The following is a 24342-nucleotide window of genomic DNA, read 5'->3' as shown; positions in this document are numbered from 1 at the left end:
GGTGCCTGTAGTCCCAGCTACTTGGGAGGCTAAGGCACAAAAATCACTTGAACACGGGAGCTGGAGGTCACAGTGAGCTGAGATCATGCCACTGCACTCCAGTCTGGGCAACAGAACAAGATACCCTCTCAAAATAAACAAAAAGAAGAAGCCAAGATGGGAGGAAGGGTGTTTAGGAAAAACTACTTCCAAAAACGTTCAGCCTCAGCCGCTGCAGAGACGCGCAGGAAAGCCTCTCCAACCACCTTGCTTCCTCCATAACCAGCCACATGACTCACAGTCTCCTACTAAGAATCCTACATACACATAAATGAGACAGGACCTGAAAGTGCCTACTCAGAGCTGGGCACCCAGTAGGAGCTCAGTAAGAGTTAGTAATGGTAGCAGAGTGGTAGCAAATAGATGTAAGAGCACTTTCTAAATTACCTCATTGGAAAACCAGCTCTGAAGATCCATCTTTTAAATATCTCCTAAACTCAAGAAGTATAGCTAAACAATCTAGGTGGTTTCTATCTTCGTATTTCTCCCAAAAGATAGATTTGTGTGTGGCTGTCTATGTCATCAGTCCTCAGGGGGAAGATCCGCAGTCCTGATGGAAACTGATTTGAAACACTGTATTTATCTTGGAGGCCCCTACTTAGGGAATCCCATCGCCTTCGGCAGTGAAATTTTGTTTTTCTGCTCTGCCCACAACTGACCTACCTACAAGCTGAACATTTTATTAATAAAGCAGATAGTTACAAGTCAAACAATATTTCTGGAGTATAAAATTTTTTCTGAAAAAAAAAAAAAATCCCACATTCTTAGGCTGGTAACATTTCGAACTGCCTACAGTAGAAGAAATTGCAAGTCACCTGCGCCCCTTTCGACTAAAGGTTCTACCAATGTTTTCTTCTTTTCTTCCTTGGCATGATAAACAGAATCCTGTGTTTTAGGGGGTATGCCATCATATGTACGAGGTTCTTGGCCTTTGGAATCCACCTACAGGACAAATGAAGAAGAGAAAGTCCATTAGGAAGAGCGGGATACAAGGAGCCCAACCAGGCTCTCTCTGTGGTCGGGAAGACACGGGCTCTTCCGAGAAAGCGCAGGAGGAAGCACAGGCACTGCCAAGAAGCCTCACTTCAAACACAGCCTCCTCTACTCTGTCACTTGCATTCCCTGCTGAAAAGCAGCAAACATGATTCTCTCTCTCCCTCCCAGGACCTTGGCAAGGCAGAGATTAATCCACTTTCTAACTGCAGGTGGCCTTCCTAAAACCTGACCAAAGAAGGGCTTGCCTTAGGGAACAGGCACTCCGAAGAGGCGCCTCTGGTTTTTTGGAGACACTCTTTAAAGCCGAATGGAAACTGCTGTTCAACGAGCATCACAAAGCTGTTCCTGCTGGAGCCTCTGAGCAGGATGACAGGATCTGTGATGAAAATTAGCCATGTGGTGGTTTCCTTTGGGGTTGCAATAAAGGAGAACTCACGTTTTTTAATCTGCAGACAGTAACAACAAAGCACAACTAGAACACAAAGTGAGATGATATGCAGATACCTGCTCCTCAGATGAGGATGTGGTCACATCTTGATGAACGCGTCCAAGGTGAAAGTATCTTCCATGGAAAATGCATTTAATACACATAGCCAACTGCACCCCATGGTGCAGCCCTACCTTAAACCTACTCGGAACATTTCCATTGGCCTGGAGGCGGCAAACCTCATCTGGCATCGCCGTCCACTGCAGGGGGCACGGGGCTGACAGGGAGCTGTGGCCATCATTGCCCGGTGTTCCAAGAGAGTAGCCTACGGCTTTCTACTGAATGCGTGAGGCTTTCGCACCATCACACAGTCAAAAATCCTAAGTCGAACTAAGTCAGGACTGCCTGCGATTCCCTTAGCACCATTCCAATTCTATCCCATGAACTATCTTTATAATACTGTCTTTTTTAGGTTTTCTTTTTTTTTTTTTTATCTTTTCTCAAGTATTTGGAAGTGAATGGAGGCTGAAGTATATAAATAGGTATTTCTCCTGAGCTCTCTATGTCACTTAAGAAATGTCAAACTAAAAACACCTGCTTCATACCATTAATACATTGCGTATGATGCAAACTACCAGGTTTTTTGTCTTTGTGGAAATTAAAATACGAAAATAGCCCTCCAACTTTGTACATGCGACCACACAAAATGTTTCTACCTATTTTAAGCAGTTTTCCTATGAGTTGAAATTAAGTTCTTAGGCAGAAGAAATGAGACCTTAGCAGGCCATGGAAACAGAAAATGGTATATGGTGCTTGTATTTCGGCTGGGGATTGGGATTCTGAAAGTCTAGTTGATCTTTTTTAGGTTCCCTGAACTCTGGTTGTTGAGACACATTTCCATATCTTTGGCCTCTAAGATAGATATCGTGTGCGTGTGTGTGTGTGTGTGTGTGTGTGCGTGTGCGTGCATCCTATTATCTCTGGAATAGTACTCAAAGGACAATGACAAGCATACATGACCCATCCTGGTAACGAGGGCACAGAAGCAGTTGTGACACAGAACACACCACAAACAAGAACCGCCCACTTGTGGGTGTGACCCACTCCCACCACCCTGGGCACTGCAATGAGACACAAATGCGGGGCCCCCACCCTGACCTGGAAAGTCACCTGGAACAAAAGCAACTCTGGATGCTGCAGGATGACTCAGTGAACAGAGGCGCCTTGTCATTACACCTATTTATTTCTCACCTCATACCTATCCAAGCACATGCAGGAAACGTGAGTTTTTGCAAATACCTTATTTCCGTGAAATCAGGGGCAGCACAGGGCAGCCTCCTGTGAAGTCTTGGCTCAACAGTCCCTCTGCCCTGTCACTCCCAAGAGGGGTGCCCGGTCACTTCCCTTGCCCTCCACACTTTACCCACAGCAGCATATGTAATCCATACACAACTGATTGATGATGTTTGTTGTGTTTTTCTTTCACCAGCAGAAGGTTAGAAGCCACCCAAGGGCAAGGATGTTGGGTTTTTTCTCCATTAATGAATTCCCAGAGCCTGGAACCATGCCTGGCATATTGCGGATGCCCAGTAAATATTTGTTAACTGAACAGGTGAATAATGCCAGCACACCTGATGACATCCCACCGTTCAAACCCCGAAGGAGGTAGCCACAGCCTTGGGAGTGGCTTTCGTGCTCCAAGACCCACCTGCCTTCCTAGTTCAAGCATCCTTCCCTGCACCATGCCTGTGCCCCCACAGCTCCCTTCCACCTGGAATCCCCTTCCTCACCTTCTTATGACGGCTCATCCTCCAAAGCCCAGCTCAAGCCCAGGTCTCCTTGGAGTGTTCCTATGACACCTGGACATACCTAACCACAGTGCTAAACAGAGTCAGCTCTCAGTATGTGTGTGTGTTCAATTAAGCAAGCATAATAGTTGCTCAATAAATCTCTACTGATTTGGCGAATTGAGCAGGAAGATGGAAAGAAAGTAGGGAAAGAAGAGTTGAAAATATGACATTCTTCAGACAAGAAATGGCAAGGCATTGATAGATACAGATTCTACAGGCCAGTATCTATATTAAATACATATTTTTTCTGAACTATTTGGGAGAAGGTGTCTTACATCACGCACCTTTGCCTCTTAGTACTTTAGTACTTAATACTGAAGACAAGTGATCTATTTAATACTTCAGGAAGTGTTTCCTGGCAACAGAAACATCATCCCTTACATGATCATAGACAATTACCAAATTCAGGACATTCACCTGATGTAGTGTTTTCATCTATCCTACCATCCACATTTCAATTTTGTAATTGCCCCAAAAATGTGCTTTATAGCATTTTTCACTGAAGAAAAGATCTGTTCAGGATTCAAATCACATTTAGATGCCAGGCCTCCTAAGTCTCCTTTCACCTAGAACAGCTCCCCAGACTTTGTCTCTTATGATCTTGGCATCTTTGAAGAATATAGGCCTGTCTTGCATTGTTTTATAGAAAGATCTAGAGTTGGCTATGTGTTAGTCCATTTTCATACGGCTATGGAGAAACACCAGACACTGGGTAATTTATGAAGAAAAAGAGGTCTCATGAACTCACATTTCCACATGTCTGGGGAGGCCTCACAATCATGGTGGAAGGTAAAGGCGGAGCAAAGGCATCTTACATGGTGGCAGGCAAGAGGGTGTGTGCAAGAGAACTGTCCTTTATGCAACCATCAGATCTCATGAGACCTACTCACTAACACAAGCACAGCATGGGAAAAACCCATTCCCATGATTCACTTACCTCCCACCAGGTCCCTCCCAAGACATGTGGGGATTATGGAAGTTAAATTCAAGATGAGATTTGGGTGGGGACACAGCCAAACCATATTGGGCTATGTCTGCTGTTTCTGCATGATTAGATGACAGTGACGAATCCCTCACTGGAGGCTCTCTCAGGTGTCTTGGACTCAGGATGTCTGTCTGCCCTTCACTGGTGACGTGGACCATGCATTCAGAGCACAAAGCAATACCACTGTCCTTTCTAGCTAATGCCATCAGTAGGACATGCAAATACGCCCTTCCCTCCCAAACTTCCCTGCCCTAAACTTTGGCCCAAGCCTGAGTCTGTCCTAGTCAACCTTCAGAATATAAAGCTTGTCGATGAATCTCACTTAAGTGGAAGATCTTGACTTCTTAAACAGCCCAAATTACAATATAACTTGGAAAACTCACTAAAAGTAACAAAATTTTAATTCCATGGAAAAGAGAAAATATTATCTAACCCCCAAACACTACATGGGGACCTTACAAACTGAATCACACACAATCCTAGTATTACACTTACTTTCCTTAATTTTGCTCAGCTTAAACTCTGTCTTTTAAACATGAAGTCTCAAAGCAGCTCACAACACTTGGGTCAGAGGAGAGCAGAGACTATATCTTCCTAGTTGCATATAACAGAGGTAAGTAACAATAACTGCTGAAGTCGATACCTCCTCTGGTAACATTACAATTATAATTTAGTCTGTTCGTTGTAAACTATCATGCTAACAGACTAAACATTTGCAAAGCCTGTAATAAAGCAGGATTCAGATTTTCTTCCATTTTTCTTATATCTGAGCAGTAGCATCCTCAACGGTCTCTGAGCAACTCTGGTGGGTGAATTCACTCATTCCCCCAGCAATCACCTACTGAGTGTCTACAAGGTATCCAGCTGGAAATACACAACTAAAGGCCATGGTTCTACCCTGGAGAGCATGGCAGAGAGAAACACACAGGTAATGCCAAGTGTGAGTGCCTCACTTGGTTTCGTGTCCAGCCCAAAAGAGCAGAGTCCATTCTAAAGTGTGGGCTGTGAAGGAAGGTGGAATGGTCCCAAAAATGGCTTTACAGAGAAAATGGTGCTTAGAGTCAGACAATGGGAATAGTCAACAATGGGACATGTATTCCAGGGAGAGCAAAGAAAACTGGTAAGAGCAGAGGGCTGTGAGACTAGAGAGCCTGTGCAGCATGGTGGGACTAGAGCCACCCTGGCAGGTGCTCTTGCAGTGATGACACAGAACTGAACAAGGACACAAAACCCTGGGTATGAGCCAGGGTCGAGGGCAAGGAACCTTCAGTTACGGCACTAATTAAATCTCCCTTTTAGAAAAATCCGTGACCATTCTAGGTGCCTGGCTGGCAGCGGGCGCTCCTGAGCTGGGTGACATCCCAAGCCCCACTCACCAGTGCTGGGTCTCAGCGCGCCACGTCAGCTCTGTGGTCTCAGGTCCCTCTGAGGTGCAATAGAATGGGGATGGTGCCTGCCTCCTGGGGTTGTGCGTGGGACCACAACACTTGAGACAGGGAGGGATCTCTGAGACAGGCTAGCAGCTGGCCAGTGCTCATCCAAATGCCAGAATGAAAACTCTGTGAGTGAGTGGAGGGGGTGAGACTTAACTCCGGACACACGAGCAGCAGTTGAGCATCGATGGTGGTCCAGGGGAGGGTTGTGGAGGGACTCTCTCAGGCGAATTAATGGGCAGTGTACAGACATATCCCAAGCACTCAAGGTCCACATCCCCCGAATAAATCCAAACTCCTGCCACCCTCCCCCAGCCCTCAGGTCTTTGCCCACCCCAGCCTGCCTCCCTAACCCCATCCCAGGCAGCCTCACACACACTTGCTGTTCCCCAGCTTGTCAGCTCCCCCAAAGCCCTACTCTCTCCAGAACATCTGCCTCCTCTCAGCCACCTGGAGAACTCTCCTATACATTCTCCAAGACCCAACTCAAAGGTCGTCTTGTTCCCACACTGATATCATTTGGATGTTTGTCCCCACCCAAATCTCATGTTGAATTGTGATCCCCATCCTTGCAGGTGGGGCCTGGTGGGAGGGTTTGGGTCATGTGGGTGGATCTCTGATGGCTTGGTGGTATCCTCGCAGCAGTGAGCAAGTTCTCAGGAGATCAGGTTAAGCGTGTGGTACCTCCCCCAACCTCCCAGTGCCTCTCTTGCTCCTATTTTTGACATGTGAGATGCCTACTTCTCTTTCACCTTCTGCCATGACTGGAAGCTCCCTGGGGCCTCCCCAGAAGATAAGCAGATGCTGTTGCCATGCTTCCTGCAGAACTGTGAGCCAATTAGATCTCTTTTCTTTATAAATTCCCCAGTCTTTGGTATTTCTTTATAGCAGTGCAAGAATGAATGAATACACACAGCTTCCTTCCCCCAATATCCCCTTTCCATGACCACGTGCCTTGTGGTTTTCCACTTACACAACCGTTTCTCCTTCCAGCCTGCAAGTTTCCAAGGACAGGAGCAGGACCACTTGCTGAGTACTTGGGACAAAGTGCATGGCAGTCCAGATGCCTTTTAATTGTCAGAGGAATGTGGATATATAGCAGCACTTGGTAAAAAATTGATCCAGCAAGAAAACACAGATCAAGCAAGAATCCATGGCTTTCACAAGGAAGCACAGATGAACCTCACATCTTACACCCCTATTTCTCTCCATCTCAAGTCTCAAGCCCCTCCAAAATGAATGTGAGCTCTATTTACAAAGGTGACAAGTACCTCTTCTCAATTTCATTCATCTTTCTTCCTATTAAAAATGTTTTCAGAAAATGAATCTGAGGCATGTTGGTTTCACTTCTGTGTAGTGCTTTAAAGACTATTATTTTTCTCCAGAGCCTATTTCAATTAATCTAACTTTATTTTAATGCTACTAGCTCAGGCACACAAAAGGCAGCCTCCCAGGGTAGCTTGGGATGAGTCAGACAGTTTGCCTAACTGAAGGACAGTAACAACCTATTTCAGAGTTAGTCCACCCAAAGGTAGGAAATGAAAAATGCCAATGGCAAAAGGTTCCCACGCGAATGTCCCAGCTCCATCCCAAGTGGGTCAAGGACCTCTACCAATTAATCAGCTCTGCTTTGAACATTTATTAAAGTGGAAGATTTGCAAACACTGCACCTGGCTGTTGCATCTTCAGGCTGCTAAAAGATGACAACAACTGTGGCCTTGACTGTTGTGAGATATTGCTCCAGCCTTGACATGATTAGCCAGCAAATGTCAATTCCAAAGCATTCATTTCACAGTGAACTTTACTGTTCAGACCAGGTTATTAAAGTGTGGGTCTCAGTGGAGTACTTCACATGCCATTGCAACTGTTTTCACACACACACACACACACACACACATACACACACACACATACACACATGCACACGCACACACACGCACACACGCCCATGTGTGCACACACGCACACACACATGCATGCACATACACGTGGACATACATATACACACATACACACACGCACACATATATACACACATACACACATACACACACACATGCACACACATACACACACGCACATGCACACATGCACACCACTTTAATTTATATGCTTTATCTCCTTTTCATTACTGTTCACTGTCAACACTTACCCTCCATGCCCAAAAAAGAAGTATTTAATATTAACGTTCTGATTGCAGATGTGATATCAATACAATGCTTCTTAACTATTTACTGATTTCTCACAGATGCCTGCACCATAAAACATTCATTTTAATAAGTGAACGCAATTTTAAACATTCATTAAATTAGCATTTCTTCTTTGGAAGGTAATAGCTATTAAAATCACAGTAAATGCAGTTCCTGTAAAACTGAATGCTATATAATAAAATAAGAGTAGCTTCATTCAATTCCTTTCATTCGACCGAAAGCTCCAGTTAATTGTGCCAGACAGGACACAAGCAGACTCATAATGACATACTTTCCAGTGCTCAAGTATTTGAATCAAGCAATAAGTGAATGAACCAACAGAATCGTGCAGGCTATTTTCAAAGTACATTTCAGATGTGCTAATGAGTAAAACTGTACTCATGATTTTTTTTCCATTTTCTTGGGAAATGGGCTTTTTTAAAATTTTACATGTACTGAATGTGCAAAAGTACCAATGCCTTTGACTCACAGTCAAAAAGTGGCTCAGAAGAGTCAGACTCTGGATGTAAAATCTTAGGGATATTTGGGTGATTTGTTTCTGTTATATTCTCATTTTTCTTTAAGTACAAGCATGCTATGTCATAAAAATGGATGTCTAAATGGTTCTAGAAGGGCTTTTTCAGCAAGTAGAAAATAGAACTTCTAGGAAATTAAAGTAGAGCTAAGCAACTTCTCACACAAATGCACAACACTCAACATAGGTATACATGTGCCATGGTGGTCTGCTGCACCTATCAACCCATCATCTAGGTTTTAAGCTCTGCATGCATTAGGTATTTGTCCTAATACTCTCCCTCCCCTTTCCCTCTACTAACCGACAGGCCCCGGTGTGTGATGTTCCCCTCCCTGTGTCCATGTGTTCTCACTGTTCAACTTCCACTTATAAGTGAGAACATGTGGTGTTTGGTTTTCTGATCCTGTGTTAGTTTGCTGAGAATCATCATCCATGTCCCTGCAAAGGACATGAACTCATTCTTTTTTGTGGCTGCCCAGTACTCCATGGTGTATATGTGACACATTTTCTTTATCCAGTCTATCATTGATGGGCATTTCGGTTGGTTACAAGCCTTTGCAACTAGAAATAGTGCTGCAATAAACATATATGTACATATCCTTATAGAATTATTTATAATCCTTTGGGTATATACCCAGTAATATATATACTTAGTAATGGGATTGCTGGGTCAAATGGTAGGGAAAGGGGCATTTTTAACAGTGCGAATTCAAGTTCTTTGCTGAATTAAGACAAAAGTCTTCTTCTATTAAAAATGGAAACTGAGAACTAAGAGGTGAAGAGCTGTGCCCTCACATCTTTCCAACATTCTGGACCATGAACCTCCAACCGCTTAAATTAGAACTTCATGGGCTTGGAAAAAAGTCTGATGACAGAGATCCAGAAAACGTAAAATAGGAGGGAAGAGAGGAGGAAGTCAGCTTTCCCTGAGACCCACAGAGGGGAGTTCCAGTCAAGCCACGCAAAGGTTAGGTACAGCTGGGATTCCAAGTGCATAGGTCAGAGGCCAGACGCCTGCTCTTAAAACACTACAGCTTTGCCTTGATGGCAGCAATTAGTTTACTAAGGAAAAACATCATCACACATAGATGTCATTCACTTTATAGACATCAGTTAGATGCGAAGGAGATCCATCCTTCTATTCCAAGAGAACCCACAATGATAATCTCAACCACAGAAGCAGATGTGTCCTTTGCTGGACATGCAAGGAATTCTGCTTGACATCAAAAACACTTGAATGCATGAATATCATCTCTCACGCCTCCCTCCACTCTCATGTAATCAATGTGCTCCTCTAGAGCTAAGCAAATTCTCACACAAATGCGCAGCCCCAAGTCCTGCTTCCTCTTCCTGCAGACCTAATCACGGCTCCTAAAGACACCATCCTCCTGCCATCCCTGGAATTCTGAGGTCAGCCTTGACTTCTCCCACTTCCTCCACAGTCATCTCGAGCTGCTACATCACTCTGTTATTCTCCATCTCACATCTTTGAATCAGGATTCCATGAATCATACTGCAAACACATAGCTATTTTATGTACCACTAAGAAAGAAAGGACGTGCTATTTAAAGCATGTCGCCGTGCTTTAATTTCCTAGAAGTTCTATTTTCTACTTACTGAAAAAGCCCTTCTAGAACCATTTAGACACCCATTTTTATGACATAGTATGCTTGTACTTAAAGAAAAATGAGAATATAACACAATCAAATCACCTGAATACCCCCAAGATTTTACATCCAGAGTCTGACTCTTCTGAGCCACTTTTCGACTGCAAGTCAAAGGCTTCAGTGCTCCTGCACATAGCGTGGGAAGGTTGCCCCATCACCATCTCTAAAAAGCCTCCAAGTTGCTGGTATCTGATCTGCACATTTCGGCGCTGCTGCTTTATGCCTTACAGAGTGGGAGGCAATGCTTTTGCACCAGTCTAAGGAACAAAACGTACCCAAATGTGGTTGGTCGCTTGCTGGCCACATAGCCCTCCCCTCTCAGGCTACACACAGGTTTGCAAAGCGAATCAGCTCTTCTGTGCTCCTCTGCTGAGGGAGAGCCTACTTCTCCACCTCCTTAAATCTGAGCTAGTTTGCGGCATCCTGCTGGAAGATGAGATGCCACGTGGAAGGGAAACAAAATGCTCAACAACCAGCACTAACTGCAGACATGTTGGTGAGGCCAGCTGGAACATCCCAATCCAGCAAACCTTCCACTGAACACAGCCTCATAAGCAACCAAGGTGAAACCAGCCCAAGACCTGTGCAGTCAAGTCACAGAACTTAAAGATCATAAACCCTTGTTGCCTGAAGCCCCCGGTTTGGGGGTGGCTCATTATACCACGTAGATCACTGACGCTGGCAGCTACACCTTTGTGTGTCTACCTCCCTGTCTCAGGTCCTGCAAAACAGCTGGTTGCCACTCCACAAGAATAGAAGAATTGAAGAATTATACTCAATTGATAGCAAATTTGCATCTTGCTGTTCTACTTTTAGCCCTTTCTGTGTATATAGTAACTTTTTGTTTAAATTCTTTGTCATAGCAAAATCATTTTGAGAACATTTTACACAGCAGTTAACTCAACATGTGCAGAATCCACCCCACCCCCAACTCAACTGAAGACACAGTCAGATGAGCAGCCAGCACCTGCAACGTGGCTACCAACAGGAGTCCTGAGACGCCGTCAACGTCAGCTGCACCTGTTCCAGGGATGCCAGGATGTGGGAACGTGCCCTCCAGAGAATCCATGACACACAGCATCTCCCAAGTCCCACTGCTCTGCTCCCCCTGTCACCTCACTGGGAATGTGTATTTTGCTCCCTTTCCAGTCCATACAATTTATTCCATCAGTAGTAGTGAGTATCAAGCGATATGGTCCACTGCACTCCCTTGCTTAAATCTGGGTCCCTGCAAATAAGAATATCTTCCTGGGGAGCACAGCTCCCCTGACCCCCTACCTGCCCACTCTCACAGTGCTTTCCCACCCTGGGTATCAGGGGTTTCTTCCTGACTCCATTGGGCAGTGTTGACGGGAGACATAGGCAGATGTGGAAGTTAAACAGTTTATAGGAGAGGCATCACTGATCTGTTGGAATTCTGGAGGCGGGGAGGTTGGTACTGGTGAAATCTGGGTCGATTTAATTACTGGGATTTAATTCACTGAGCAGGAGGGCTGGATGAGGTCCGCTAGGGTTACTGTCACGCTTATTGACACTCTGACTTCTCCAATCGTGGAAACTTACACTTCCCCCATGTCCGTGTCTCTCATGCTGGCAGGGTGTGCTTAGCATGCTGCCAACAACTCACCACAGCCTCTGGACGACCAGAGGAATCAACAAGTGCCCCGTTCAGGTCTGATATCCTGGGGGTCACAGGTTCTAGGTCATGTTTGTGATTTGTTCATTGAAGGGTCAAGAAAGACTTTCTGCTTTGTATTCTAGGTACTTTTGTTTAAGCTTGCAAATTTAAAAGAAAATCCAGCACCCAATTTTAGGAAAAGCTGATGCTTTGATTGGCTGATGTTATGAGAGTGGCCACACCACCAAGGGTCCCAACAGCCCCCCATATTCCACAAGGCAATATCTTAATGGACGGTCACTCCTGTAATTTTTTTTTATTTTGTACCTTCTTTTCCAAAAGGATGCTGTGATGGTTCACACAGAAAACAGATAAAAGAGGTTTAGCAAGTTAGAAATGGAAAACCTGGGGCAAGCAAGTAAAGAAACAAACACATTTATCATAAATGGCTAAGTTGCTGCAACTCATCATAAATTCAAGCCTCAGAGAAGTCCTGTGTGTGGAATTCTTTTCATTCTTAGAAACACACCCGCTCTTCAAATGAAGCCAAAAAATATTGATACTAAGTTCTAAGATAACACATCTTTACAGATGTAGACCTTTCTATAAGGGACAATGAATTAGCAAGGCATATTATTTTTGTATTCTCAATGATCATCATTCACTCATCCATTCAACAAATACCTAATATTAAAATGCATTTCCTAGAAAAAGAAAATCCAAATAAATAAGCTGATCATTTGACTCAAGAAGCTACAAAAAATAACGAGTCGATTCAGAAGAAAAGCCCTGGCAGCAAAAGCCAGACAAGGACAACGTGAGAAAGAAGTCAGACAGGCTCACCTCACTCATGAGCAGACATGCAAAAATTTCCGATAAAGCTTAGCAAAACGTATTCAGAGAAACATTTTTTAAAACATAAGGCTCAATCAGTGAGTGAAGGTGGATGAGGACCGTGGTCGTGAACTCGGTGTGAAGACTCAGGTCAGCACTGTCATCGCCTCCAGCAGCAGCAAGCTGCGTAAGTGCAAGTGCAGGGGAAGTGCAGGGGGGCTCACCCCGGGCCAGACACTTGCCAGATGCACACGGTGGCTCAATGGTGAGAAAATCAAAGCTATTTGCAGGAGGGTGATTAAAATGGCAATCATGAAACCTGAGCTGCAGCAGCAGAAAAGCAAAGCCCAAGGCGGTTAGTTACTGGGAAAGAATAGACCAGGACAATGTGGACCCTCAAAACCAGTGTGTCACAGTAGGGAGGGCATTCAAGCCTGTGAGCTGGGCGGACAGACAGACACTGGCAAGGGTATGCATTCAACAGCCTTGTCGAATAAATATTAATGTCAACTGAACCACTAAAAGACAGTTTTGGTAGGATGGCCAGGGATACACCAGAATCACATAAATATGTTAGAAGGACTGCTCAGCCCCTCTAGGATCCAGCTTCTGCATACCTGTCTAGTCCTGTACCCTGATACCTCCTTGCCATTCTTCCTCCTGCTTTACGCTGCCACTACAAATTGTGTGCTGATTAGCAAACACACACACACACACACACACACACACATACATATGCATCCATACATATAGGTACACAGGCATCCAAGCACACATATGTATCCATGCACACAAATGTATTCATATGCACACCCATGTATGCCTCCATACACACAAACATATACCTCTGTACACATGCATATGCATTCATACACACACATGCATGCATCATATATACATGTGTATGCATGCACACATGCACATATACATCCATACACATACCTCCAAACATACGTATACACATACACATCATATGCACACATATCTGCATCATATACATTCACACATGGATGTACATCTGTACATGTATTCATGTGTACACATGCATACCTATGCCTCCATACACATATGCATTCATATACATGCATGCCTCCATACACACTTATGTATTTATACATATACATACATGCATTCTTACACATGCACCCATACACACATGCATATACACATGCATCTATACACATGTGCACCTATACACGCATGTATTCATATGCACACACATGCATCCATACATACACATGCGTCCATGTACACACATGCACCCACTCACACATGGATACATATGCACACACACGCATCCACTCACACATATGTATTCATATGCACGCAATGCATCCATGTACACATGCATCCACTCACACATGTTTTCATGCACACACATGCATCCATGTGCACACATGCATCCACTCACACATGTATTCATATGCACACATGCATGCATTCATACATACATGTGCATCCATGTATGCACATATGCATCCACTCACATGTATTCATATTCACACACACACATGCATCCATACATACACATGCATGCCTCCATGCACACATATTTATACACACACATGCACCCGTACATACATACACATATGTATTCATACACACATGCACATGCAGTGAGCTGCTTCTCCCCGCTGCTGCCTTACTGCCACATCTGCCTGGAATGTCCTCCTCCCACCCTTCGCCAGAGCCCACTGCCACTCATGCTGAGCTTTAATCAATTACTCTCCTCTCTGTCTCATAAGAGTTCAAATATATTTTTGTCTTCACACCTACTGGGTTGCATTACAAATACCTGTGTGTACCTCTCAGCTCTGGGTTTTGTGCTCCAACATAAACTCTCTCCTATTACACCATTCTCAGGAGTGCACCTGCTTTTTCTTTATAAGCCTGGTACTGATGCTGGCCCAGGAAGTTCTGTTTATAGCTCACGCCCTCGCCCTGCACTGTGACCTTGTTAATGCCAGGAGGTGCCAGAATCAGGAACAAGTTACTTACTTGTTTTAAAACGTTATTTACTTTTTTCTTTCTCTGTAGGTGTTTTTCAACATTCGCATACCTTCTGCAAGACAAAAGATATTCAACTTGAAATGCAACTCCCTGTGGAGTTCTCTCTATAAAATGTAGGCTGCCTGGTCTTTAGGAGGGGAGTGACTATGAGGAGGAGCAAGCTGTCCACAGAGGACATGGCTCATGGCAACAATGATTTCCCAGCCTTAGGAACAGAAAGCGCCCCAGGAATCTGCTGGATTTCCTTCCTGGAGATCAGATGGCCCATCCTCCTTCTACCACAGCCCAGGTCCCCTGCCCCCCCGCTGCCTCTGCAAGTGCAGGCATCCCATTTCCAGCTCCTCCTTAGTGAGGATTTCTCCAATAGCTGCTACTCAGATTTGGAAATGCTTCTACCCCAGGATTCTCTGCAAAAGAGCACCTCCTTGGTCTACTCTGTGTAAGCCACATGAGCTTCAGTCTCTGAATGACTGCATGCAGCCTCCTGTTGATCCTAAGCTCAACAACTCCAGCAAAGGAAAAAGATATTTAAGCCACTCAGGCTCGAGCGGGGCTTCCCAGTGAACAGATGATGGCAGAAAGCAAGACACATCGAGGTGGGAAACACGTAGGGGCAGGTAGAAAGACCGACTCCACTCCTCAGCCCCGAGACGCTCCTCCTCACTGTGCCATCAGGACTATTAGCACGAATTAACTCAATAAAATCAAGAAATAGCCAGGTGTGCCAGGCACGCAGGTGGGACTCCAACCTAACCATCTGCCTGGATACCAAACTCTGTGGGGCTGTCCTCCGTAGACAGGACAAAGGGAGCCTTTCTCTGCCTTGAAGGACAAACCCTAGCAGCACATGAAACAGCATGGGAGGAGGCCATCCCGGACGCCGCGCCCTCAACGGAGGCCCAAGCTCTCCAAATGCAGAAGGCGCTCGTGCCACAAAACCTCAGGTGTAGAGAAAGGCTGGCCACCTGCACAGTGTGCAAACCATCGGTCCTGCTCCACAATGACAGGGGAAATGACAGCTCTTTTTCTTTGCTTGAGATAATAACCACTAAAAACTTGATGACGAACTAGCTCCAGGAAGGTTCCTAGTAAGCCCTCAAGTCGTGTCCTACTCGAAATGCATTTCAAACACACCAGTCAGGGCTGAACAGCTGAGAATGAAGAATCGCACAGATGGGCTCCGGGACCATCCTCTCCGTGCTGGTCACTGCTTCATGGCCCTAAACACACATGCAGTGGGGCACCCACTTAGCCAAGCCCAGAATGACTACAAAAATCATGGCTTTTTTCACCAGGAGAGAGCGACACTCGGCCCAGACTGTATTTTAGATCTGGGAAAGCAAGCCAAATCAAGAAAACCAAGCATCACGCTGGGTGTGCCACGGGCAGGCATACTGTGCCTAGAATCGGCTCTGAAACTATATTGCACATTTCAAGTCTCGATCTCTAAGACTCCTGGTTTCCCAGAGAAAAGCAGCAGACCCAGCGTAGATCTTGCTGTCCTTGTGAAGACATCACACAAGAGCAGTTTCCCCACACTTCATTTTTAAAATCTAAAATTGTATCATATATAAGAATATTATATTTCACTACTGAAAAATCACCAATAGCTGAACTGGACCTATTTGGGAGAGATACTAGGGGAAAGGCAATTTGTTTCCAGCACTCAGGAAGGGAGGGTTTGAAGCATGCTCACTGTTGGACCTCGCCGGGCACCCTCGGAGACTTCCAGTAAGGAAAATACTTGAAGGTCTCCAGTCCCGCAGCAACGTAAAAGTGATTGTCTTGCAAATCATTTGAGTTATCCAAAAGATGCCCATCCATTGTAAATAATCTGCAAAAACAGAAAGAAGAAACGGGATAGAGATTTGAGGATCAGTAACAACAGGGCTTGGGGTATGTGTGCAGACACCGTGATTGGTACATGGACGGCTGGAGAAGGAGCGCTCATCATAAGCAAGGGTCACCCAAATGGGCCAATTAATCCCGATGGGAGCTGCTCTTTCAGGATGAGACCTGCTTTCCATTTTTACATTTTTTTAATTAAAGCATATTTTTAATTATATACAAGTGCTCAGAGGCGCTCAAGAACATGTTACACTCTTGGTTAGTGTTCAATTAATTTTAACTAATAAAAACTAAAATTACCACAAATTGGCTCATATTGTTATAACTACTTTGAAAGCAAACCAGGATTTATTAGCAAATAATATGCATTTTTATAAGTACCAAAAGACTAATATTAGAATACTTTTTACTCAGTACTCGGTTTCGGCAGGTACTCCTTCACTAGTTTATTTAAGAAATGATTCAATTAATTCAATGCTGAGCCTCTACATGCATAAGACAATGAGGCAGGCAATGCATTCCGTAGAAATATGCATGAGACAGTCTCTGCCTCTCTGGAGTCAGGAAGCACACAAAAGCCTGAAAAGCTGAACCTGACAGGTGAAGTGCAAAGGGCTGGGGGCCCAGAGAAGGAAGGCTGACCCCAGTGCAGGCTTCACAAAGGTGGAGGAACTTGAAACAGGGTCAGGAGGGTGGGTGGTATTTCATCATGTACCGATGGGATGAAGCCATCTGGGCAGGAGGATTCTGTGCAAAAAGCTGGAACCCAGGTTGGGAGGGGAACTGACAGCCACTGAGGATGAGGCGCAGACACAGCTGTGAATGAGCAGGACAGGGGCAGTTTCCAAACGGCCTTGAATTCTGGGGAAGGGCATTTATCATTAATTTCGTCAGAGTGAAGACTTCCAAGGAATAGTGGATAAAGGCTGTGTTTTAGCGCTAGTGCGCGGGCAGCTGTGGCCAGAACGTCACTGAGGAAGAATTGCCCCTGCGGGAGGAGACTCAGAGCTGAAGCAAGAGCCTGAGAGGAAGGAACAAATTAGGGCGGGAACAGTAGGAGCAGAAGAGAAGAAACGCAGCGGGCATGGAAAGGAAGCATCTACAGAACCTATCCCTCGCAGAGCTGGGCATCAGAGCTGCCCTGAAGGTCAGCCTCAGAGTGCTGGGCCCCACCCACCGCAGGACTCCGGCTCAGGAAGCCTAGGAGGAGGCCTGTGCAGGGCATTTCTAACAAGCTTCTGGCTGACGCTGCTGCTGCTGCTGCTTCTGGACCCTGACCCGAGAGCTGCTGCAGAGACGACCCGGAGAAAAACGCAAGAGGCATCAAGACAGGAGACTGGGAGAGACATGGCGGAGCAGCACGTGGGGAGCCGGCCTGCTGGAGCAGAGGCTTCCACGGGATACCCAGAGCTTGGAATTCTGTTCTCCTCCGCCAGGGCCCGGGGATGGTCAGTCCCCTCTGGTGGACTTGGACAGCCAGTACTAGCATCCCCAGGAGTAAATCAGGAACATGCAGAAGCCTGACCAGGGAACGGGTCACCGACGGTGGTCCTAAGGAGAAGGTGTCCTCCCAGCGACTGCTGCCGGGACCAAACAGCAAGGCTCTGAAGGGTGGAAACAGATGGACCAAGAATTCACACGTGAATATAAAAAATGCCATCGAAGAGGTGGCAGATATTTCCAGGACGAACAAGAAAATGAAACCATAAAACAGAAGCAAGTAGAAGTACTGAGGTGAAACTCAAGTCCTGGAAAGAAAAAATCACGATGGGGTGGATCGGAGGATAGACGTGCACTGCTCGCTGCTGTTTGGAGGTGAAATTGAGGAACGCCCTTAGGGGAAGGCAGGGAGGAAGAGACAGGATCTGCAAAGGACGAGCGAGACCAGGGTGAGCAGACGTGCCAACACCGCCGGTAAGAATCCCAGAAGGAAGTTATAGTAAAAACGCAAGAAGAAAACGTGGAGAAATCATGAAAATTAATTTCCTGGAATCAAGGAAAGAGAATAAGCTGCAGGTGAAAGAGTCCACAGATGTCAAAGAACGGAAACTACAGGAAAACTCGCCGGCAGATACCTGGGTGTGACACCTGAGGTCACAGACAGCATCCTAAAGGCACTGGGGCGGAAGGCCCAGCTGTACCTCCCGGCAGGACAGGACTGACTGGGGCCTTTCAGCAGCAGCACAGACGGGAAAGACACTGATATTTTCAAAATCTAGAAGAAAAGAACATTCAAGGCAGCCAGACCCTCACGTAAACAGAAGGGACGAGATAAAAACGTCCTCAGGCTTACAAGGCCTTGGGAGATTGGCCACACAGAGACCCACGCCAAGAGCATTTTTAGAAGACGTGGTGAAATAAGAGACAGCGAATCCAGGAGTCGCTATGAGAATGATGTGAAGTAAAGGTGACCAACACAAGGCCTATTTGTATTATCCTTTTTTTTTTTTTTTTTGAGACGGAGTCTCGTTCTGTCGCCAGGCTGGAGTGCTGTGGCACGATCTCAGCGCACTGCAACCTCCACCTCCCAAGTTCAACTCTCCTGCCTCAGCCTCCAAAGTAGCTGGGACTACAGGCCCCACACCCGCACCACCACGCCCAGCTAATTTTTTTATTTTTAGTAGAGACGGCGTTTCACCATGCTTGCCAAGATGGTCTCCATCTCTTGGCCTTGGGATCCGCCTCCCAAAGTGCTGTGATTACAGGTGTGAGCCACCACGCCTGGCCTGTGTTGTCATTTTTTAAAAAGCTAAGATCAAACAAAACATGTTCATCATAGCCCAAAATTCCAATTCTCAATCATAGCCATGCAATAGGAGCTGCTGAGGGGAGACCAAGGGACATAAAAATGAGCTTATGTTCTTGGCTGGGGAGGGGGAAGACGCAGAAATCAATCATCCCAGAATCACCAAACCTTGACAACTGGCAGACAAGAAGGTGTGTGCAGTGTCCAGTGTGGGTCCAGGGATTCTGAGTGCTGAGCAGAATGTGGGAGACAAGGAGTGGAGCTGATGGCTTGGGAGGAGGGAGATGGGAGGGAAAATGAGCTGTGAGCAGTGAAGTAACTATAAAAAATGTGCCTGAAAAAGCTAAACTTGAATGTCTCCTTATAAACCAAAAGTGTGTCAGGCTTTCCTTCCAGCAGCAGGTGTCTTGCAGGAATGAAGCTAGCTGTCTTTATGTTCATTTGTTTGCTTTTAGATAGCCGTGTTCTTTTCATTCAGGGATGGAAAAATAAATACCAAAGAACAGGACTCTGGCTGGCTCCACGCAGGATTCAAGAGGTGTCCCCTAAATGGAGACAGAGCCATGCCACTGGTTTAAACCCTACGGGGCCAGCAGGACACCTGGCTGCCCACACGCTGGAGGAACACACTGCTCAGGCACATTCCCCTCAGACACTTCCCTAAACTCATCTCAGCCTCATTTTCTTCTAAGAGAGGTACAACTCCCAGGGTGAAGGGTAAGTAGAAATTCCTTGGTGGGATAAGACAGAAAGGAAGTCACAGACAGAAAAATGACATATGCATCCACGTGCAAATGTGAGCCTGTATGATATGTTCAGATGACACCTATGCAGACATAGAAATGTGGGCCAGGACGTCACATCCAGAGAACCACAGCTCTTACTGAAGTGCGAGTGTCATGCAAATGAAGAAAAAGAATACAGACAACTGAGATCATGCACGTAAATAACAGTGTTTTGCACCATAAAATGCTAAACACTAGGGATTTCTATTGTTATCTGTATCAGAAAATGTAAGGACTAAATCAAAGAGCCATTTGCAAAATTGTTTTGTAAACTGGAAAACATTACAAAAATGTCCATTATTAAGTGATTTTTAATGAACCTTAAAGACTGAGGATATGGTAGAAAATGTAAATATCTCTAAATTAAATCCTTTACCAATAAACAGCCAATTTGGCTGTTTTCCCAAAATAAAGGTACAGTCTGGCTTACAGGAATTTTTAAATTTGTGTTTAATGAGATTCCTTTTCAAGACCGTGTAGCAATTAAAAGATAGATCTGATTTTCAGCTAAGGTTTCAGAATCTCTGGATGCACAGTCTCATTGGGCACCCTGAATCCTGGCCTCCAAGTCCATGGGTCCCAGGTGTTATTCAGCTAGTTCCCCCACTATTAAGGGGCTAAAAAGCAGAGATGTATCAGACAGGGTTCCAAACTTTAAGGAGCTTAAAATATGGAAGAAGAGAGACGACAAGTCCACAGATAACCATGTCCAAGGTTGATGGGCTATTTACCAGGACTCAGTCTTCAGGCCTCTCCTCCAGCACCAACTCCACCCCACCCAGTGCCACAACCGTTGATACATCCATGACACTCAGATCGTGTGTCCGTTTCTCCAACCTGACCTCTTCCCTGACGTCACACTCACATATCCAGCCTGGCGCATCCACTCTGATGTCCAATATGCCTTGCAAACAGGGGGCATCCAAATTTAATTCATAACTCCCCCAAAACACATTCCTCCTCCCACCTCCCCCTTCTTAGGAATGGTACCGACAGTGTCCCAGCTGCTCTGATCAGAAGGCTGGGAGTCTTCCTCCCCTTCTTCCTCCTCTCCCCTCCCGCTTTGCCTCCCCCTCAATCCCACCCCCGCCCCCGCACCCCATCTCTCACTCACTCACTCCTACATGAGGAGGTTGAGCAGCAAGCCCCATAGCATACAGAAACACAGCCAGAACCTGCCTGCCTTGGCCCCAGCCACTGTGGCCTCCCCTGGATCACCTGCAGGCGCCTCCAGGCAAGTCCCCCATCCCACCCCATAGTCAGGTGATGACACTCCATGCTCAGAACCTGCCAATAGATTCACACCACACTCGAAACCCAAGCTTCTCAGCGAGGTCTACAAGCCAGCCTTCACTTCCGGGATCAGCAGCTCCCACCCTCCCTCCCTGGGCACTGCCCTGCCACTGGTGGCTTCCAGTCACAGAGCCTGTACGGCTGAGGGTCCCTCTAATGGAGATGATCTCCACCCAGATCACGATGTGTTTTACTTCTTTGTACCATTCAGATGTGTTCTCAAATGTTGCCTCCTCAGAGAAGCCCACCCTGACCAACCCCATCACTCGCCCCAGGCCCTGCCCTGCTTCATTCCTCTCTGTGCCCCCCCTTGCATGGCACACCTCAGGGGTCTGCTCCTGAGCGTGCAATGGTTGTCTCTCCACCAGACAACAGCCACCCTGCGAGGACCGTGTGTTGAGAAGCATTAAGTTGACGCTGCCCCCACGGCTCCTCTGTGGAGGATACCTTTTAGTTTGTAATTAGTGGTAGGTAGGTTACAGCTGCCTACTTGGGATATTCTTGAGTAAATGTAGAGCACCTGTGCAGTAATAAGAATCACCTGTCCAAGAGCAAATAACTACGTGGATGAGAATCTGCTTGGGCAGATCTGGAAAAGCTGTCAGCCTCTCAGCTGGCAGGCTGTTGGTCCCCGGATAGATCCACTCTGCTGTTCTATCTGGGTGTCACCCTCTCAATACTTTCAGCGCCACCTCTGTGGGGGTCTCCTGACCAAGCTGGTACTCATTAAGTGGAGCCCAAGTGTGGATACTCAAACCTAGGATGAAGGGTTGCCTGAGCAATGGAGAAAGAGGTGAAGCTGAAGGTATCCCAGGAATGCTTGAAAAGAATCTCCTAGGTGAGTCAGGGGAAGCCAGGAAGGCGCCCAGGCGGAGACTCCCAGGTGAGATAGAGAGAACCCGAAAGTAGCCAGAGTACTATTGGAAAAAATCCCCAGGGTAAGTTGGGGAGCTCAGGAGGAGCCCGGAGAGACTCCCAGGTGAGTTAGGGAGAACTCAGAAGTAGACTGAGAACATTTTAAAAAATCTCCCAGGGTTAGTTGGGGGAGCTTGGAATTAGCCTGAGAATGTTTGAAAAATTCTCTCAGGGTGGCAGCTGGGGTAGCTCGGCCATGTTGGGGTAACATGGGACAAAGCAAACGCAGGGCTGACTTGGTGTGGTCAGTTCGGGCTTTGGTGCGTTCTGCCCTGGAGCTGTTTCAGACAGACAATGAGGAAACGGATTCAGGAAAAGGTTCAGGAGAGGAGTGTGAAGTACGTAGAGAAATTATAGAGCAAAAGGGTGAGAAGTCAAATGAGGAAAAGGTGTGCACGTCAGCCCCGCCTCAGTATCTTGTAGAAAGACGGCCAGATCCTCCTGATATTTCTACCTCTGCTTCTGCTGGCATGTGTATTTCTAGAGCTACGGTAACCAGTTCAGGCTTTCATACTCCTAGAATTATTGTAGCAGGTTCTATCCAAGCCAGAATTCAACAAGCGAGAAAAGAGGGAGATTTAAAGGCAAGGCAGTTTCCAGTTGTTGTACACCGTCTAGGTCAGCAGGGGCAAGTGCGGGTTGCTTTTGAACCCTTTCTCTTGAAATTGCTGAAGGAGTCTGGACAGGCCATCAGCCAGTATGGGCCTGAGTCTCCATTTGTGCTGGGATTGTTAGAAAATGCAACTACTACTTACCAGCTGATTCCGATATTTAACCTGAACTTCTATATAAAAACACAAGGCCTTTACCGTCTTTGAAACAAAAGGGTCCTGAGCCTGGAGTGTGTCCCAGATGTAGAACAGGAAAGCACTGGGTAAATCAGTGTCGTTCAAGATTTGACAAGGAAGGAAATCTGATTTCAGGAGAGGGGTTGAGGGGCCCGCCTCGGACCTGATCCAAACTGGGGCCTGTGCAGTCCTAACTGTTCCCTTACACAACGCGTATTCCCTGCCACCGCTGGGAGCGCGGCAGATTTGTGCAGTTCTCAGAGAGTAAGCATCTTACCAGGAGAGCCACTGCATGAATATCTACAGGAGTTTGTGGCGCTGCACTTCTAGGGAGATCTAGTCTTACTGCTCAAGGAGTCAGCCATTCATACAGGAGTTATTGATGCTGACTTTATAGGGGAAATTCACATGGTAGTGTCCTCTGTTCGTTGGAGTCCTGAGCCTGGGGAAGTCATAGCACAGCTTTTAGTTACACCATATGGAAAAAATAGGAAAAAGTGAAACTAAAAGAACAGGAGAATTTGGAGGCATAAACAAACAAGACGGAGCAGCATATTGGGTAAATCAAATTACTGACATCCTACATGTGAGATTATGATACAAGGAAAGAAATTTAAAGGACTGGTAGGCACTGGAGCAGACGTTTCTATTTCTTTCCAACATTGGCCACTTTCGTGGCCCATGGAAAATATTCAGTTTTATGTGCTTGGAGTTTGGCAGGCCTCTGAAGTGTACCAAAGTAGTCGCCTTTTCACCTGAGAGGGGCCTGAGGGACAGCTTGGAACTATGCGGCATGTTAACGATGCAAATCCTTGTTGACTTGTGGGGAAGAGATTTGTTACAGCAATGGGGAGCTCAGGTTTTAATCCCTGAACAATCATAGAGCACCCCAGGCCACCAAATGATGCAGGATAAGGGCTATGTGCCTGGGATGGGATTGGAAGAAAATTTGCAGAGCCCAAAGGAATTTTTGGAAGGACAAAACTCTTGCCAGGACTTAGGATGTTCTTTCTGATGGCAGCCATTGTTATGCCTCCAGAGCCTATTGCCTTGAAACACATGACAAACAAACCCACATGGACAGAGCCGTGGCCGCCAAAAAAAGAAAAACTGGAGGCTTTAGAAAATTTAGTGACTGAGCAACACCTGAATAAACAATCCAAGGAAGAAACTGTAAGGCAATTAATCTGGTGGCAGGATCCACTCACAAAGAATTGGCAAAGGGGCAATAATCTGGGGGGAGAGGATTTTATTGTATTTCTACAGGTCCAAATCAACAAACAGTGTGGGTACCAACCAGGCTTTTTTTTTTTTTTTTTTTTTTTGGAGACAGGGTTTCACCACGTTGGCCAGGCTGGTCTCAAACTGCTGACCTTGTGATCTA

At 46.0% G+C, this 24342-nt stretch overlaps 1 protein-coding gene across 1 annotated transcript in view; it reads right to left on the bottom strand.

The window, feature by feature from the left end:
* The window catches only part of DCDC2C (doublecortin domain containing 2C), a 140101-nt gene that overhangs the window by 71526 nt on the left and 44233 nt on the right, over positions 1-24342 (bottom strand). The window contains 3 exon segments of the mRNA XM_074406589.1: positions 855-981; positions 14593-14635; positions 16280-16417. Of these exon segments, the coding sequence (XP_074262690.1) occupies positions 855-981; positions 14593-14635; positions 16280-16417 (308 nt within the window).

Source organism: Saimiri boliviensis, chromosome 1 (genome assembly GCF_048565385.1).
Source record: "Saimiri boliviensis isolate mSaiBol1 chromosome 1, mSaiBol1.pri, whole genome shotgun sequence".
Classification (NCBI taxonomy): Eukaryota; Metazoa; Chordata; class Mammalia; order Primates; family Cebidae; genus Saimiri; species Saimiri boliviensis.
The sequence above is the reverse complement of the archived record's forward strand: the minus strand, read 5'-3'. Positions and strand labels throughout refer to the sequence as shown.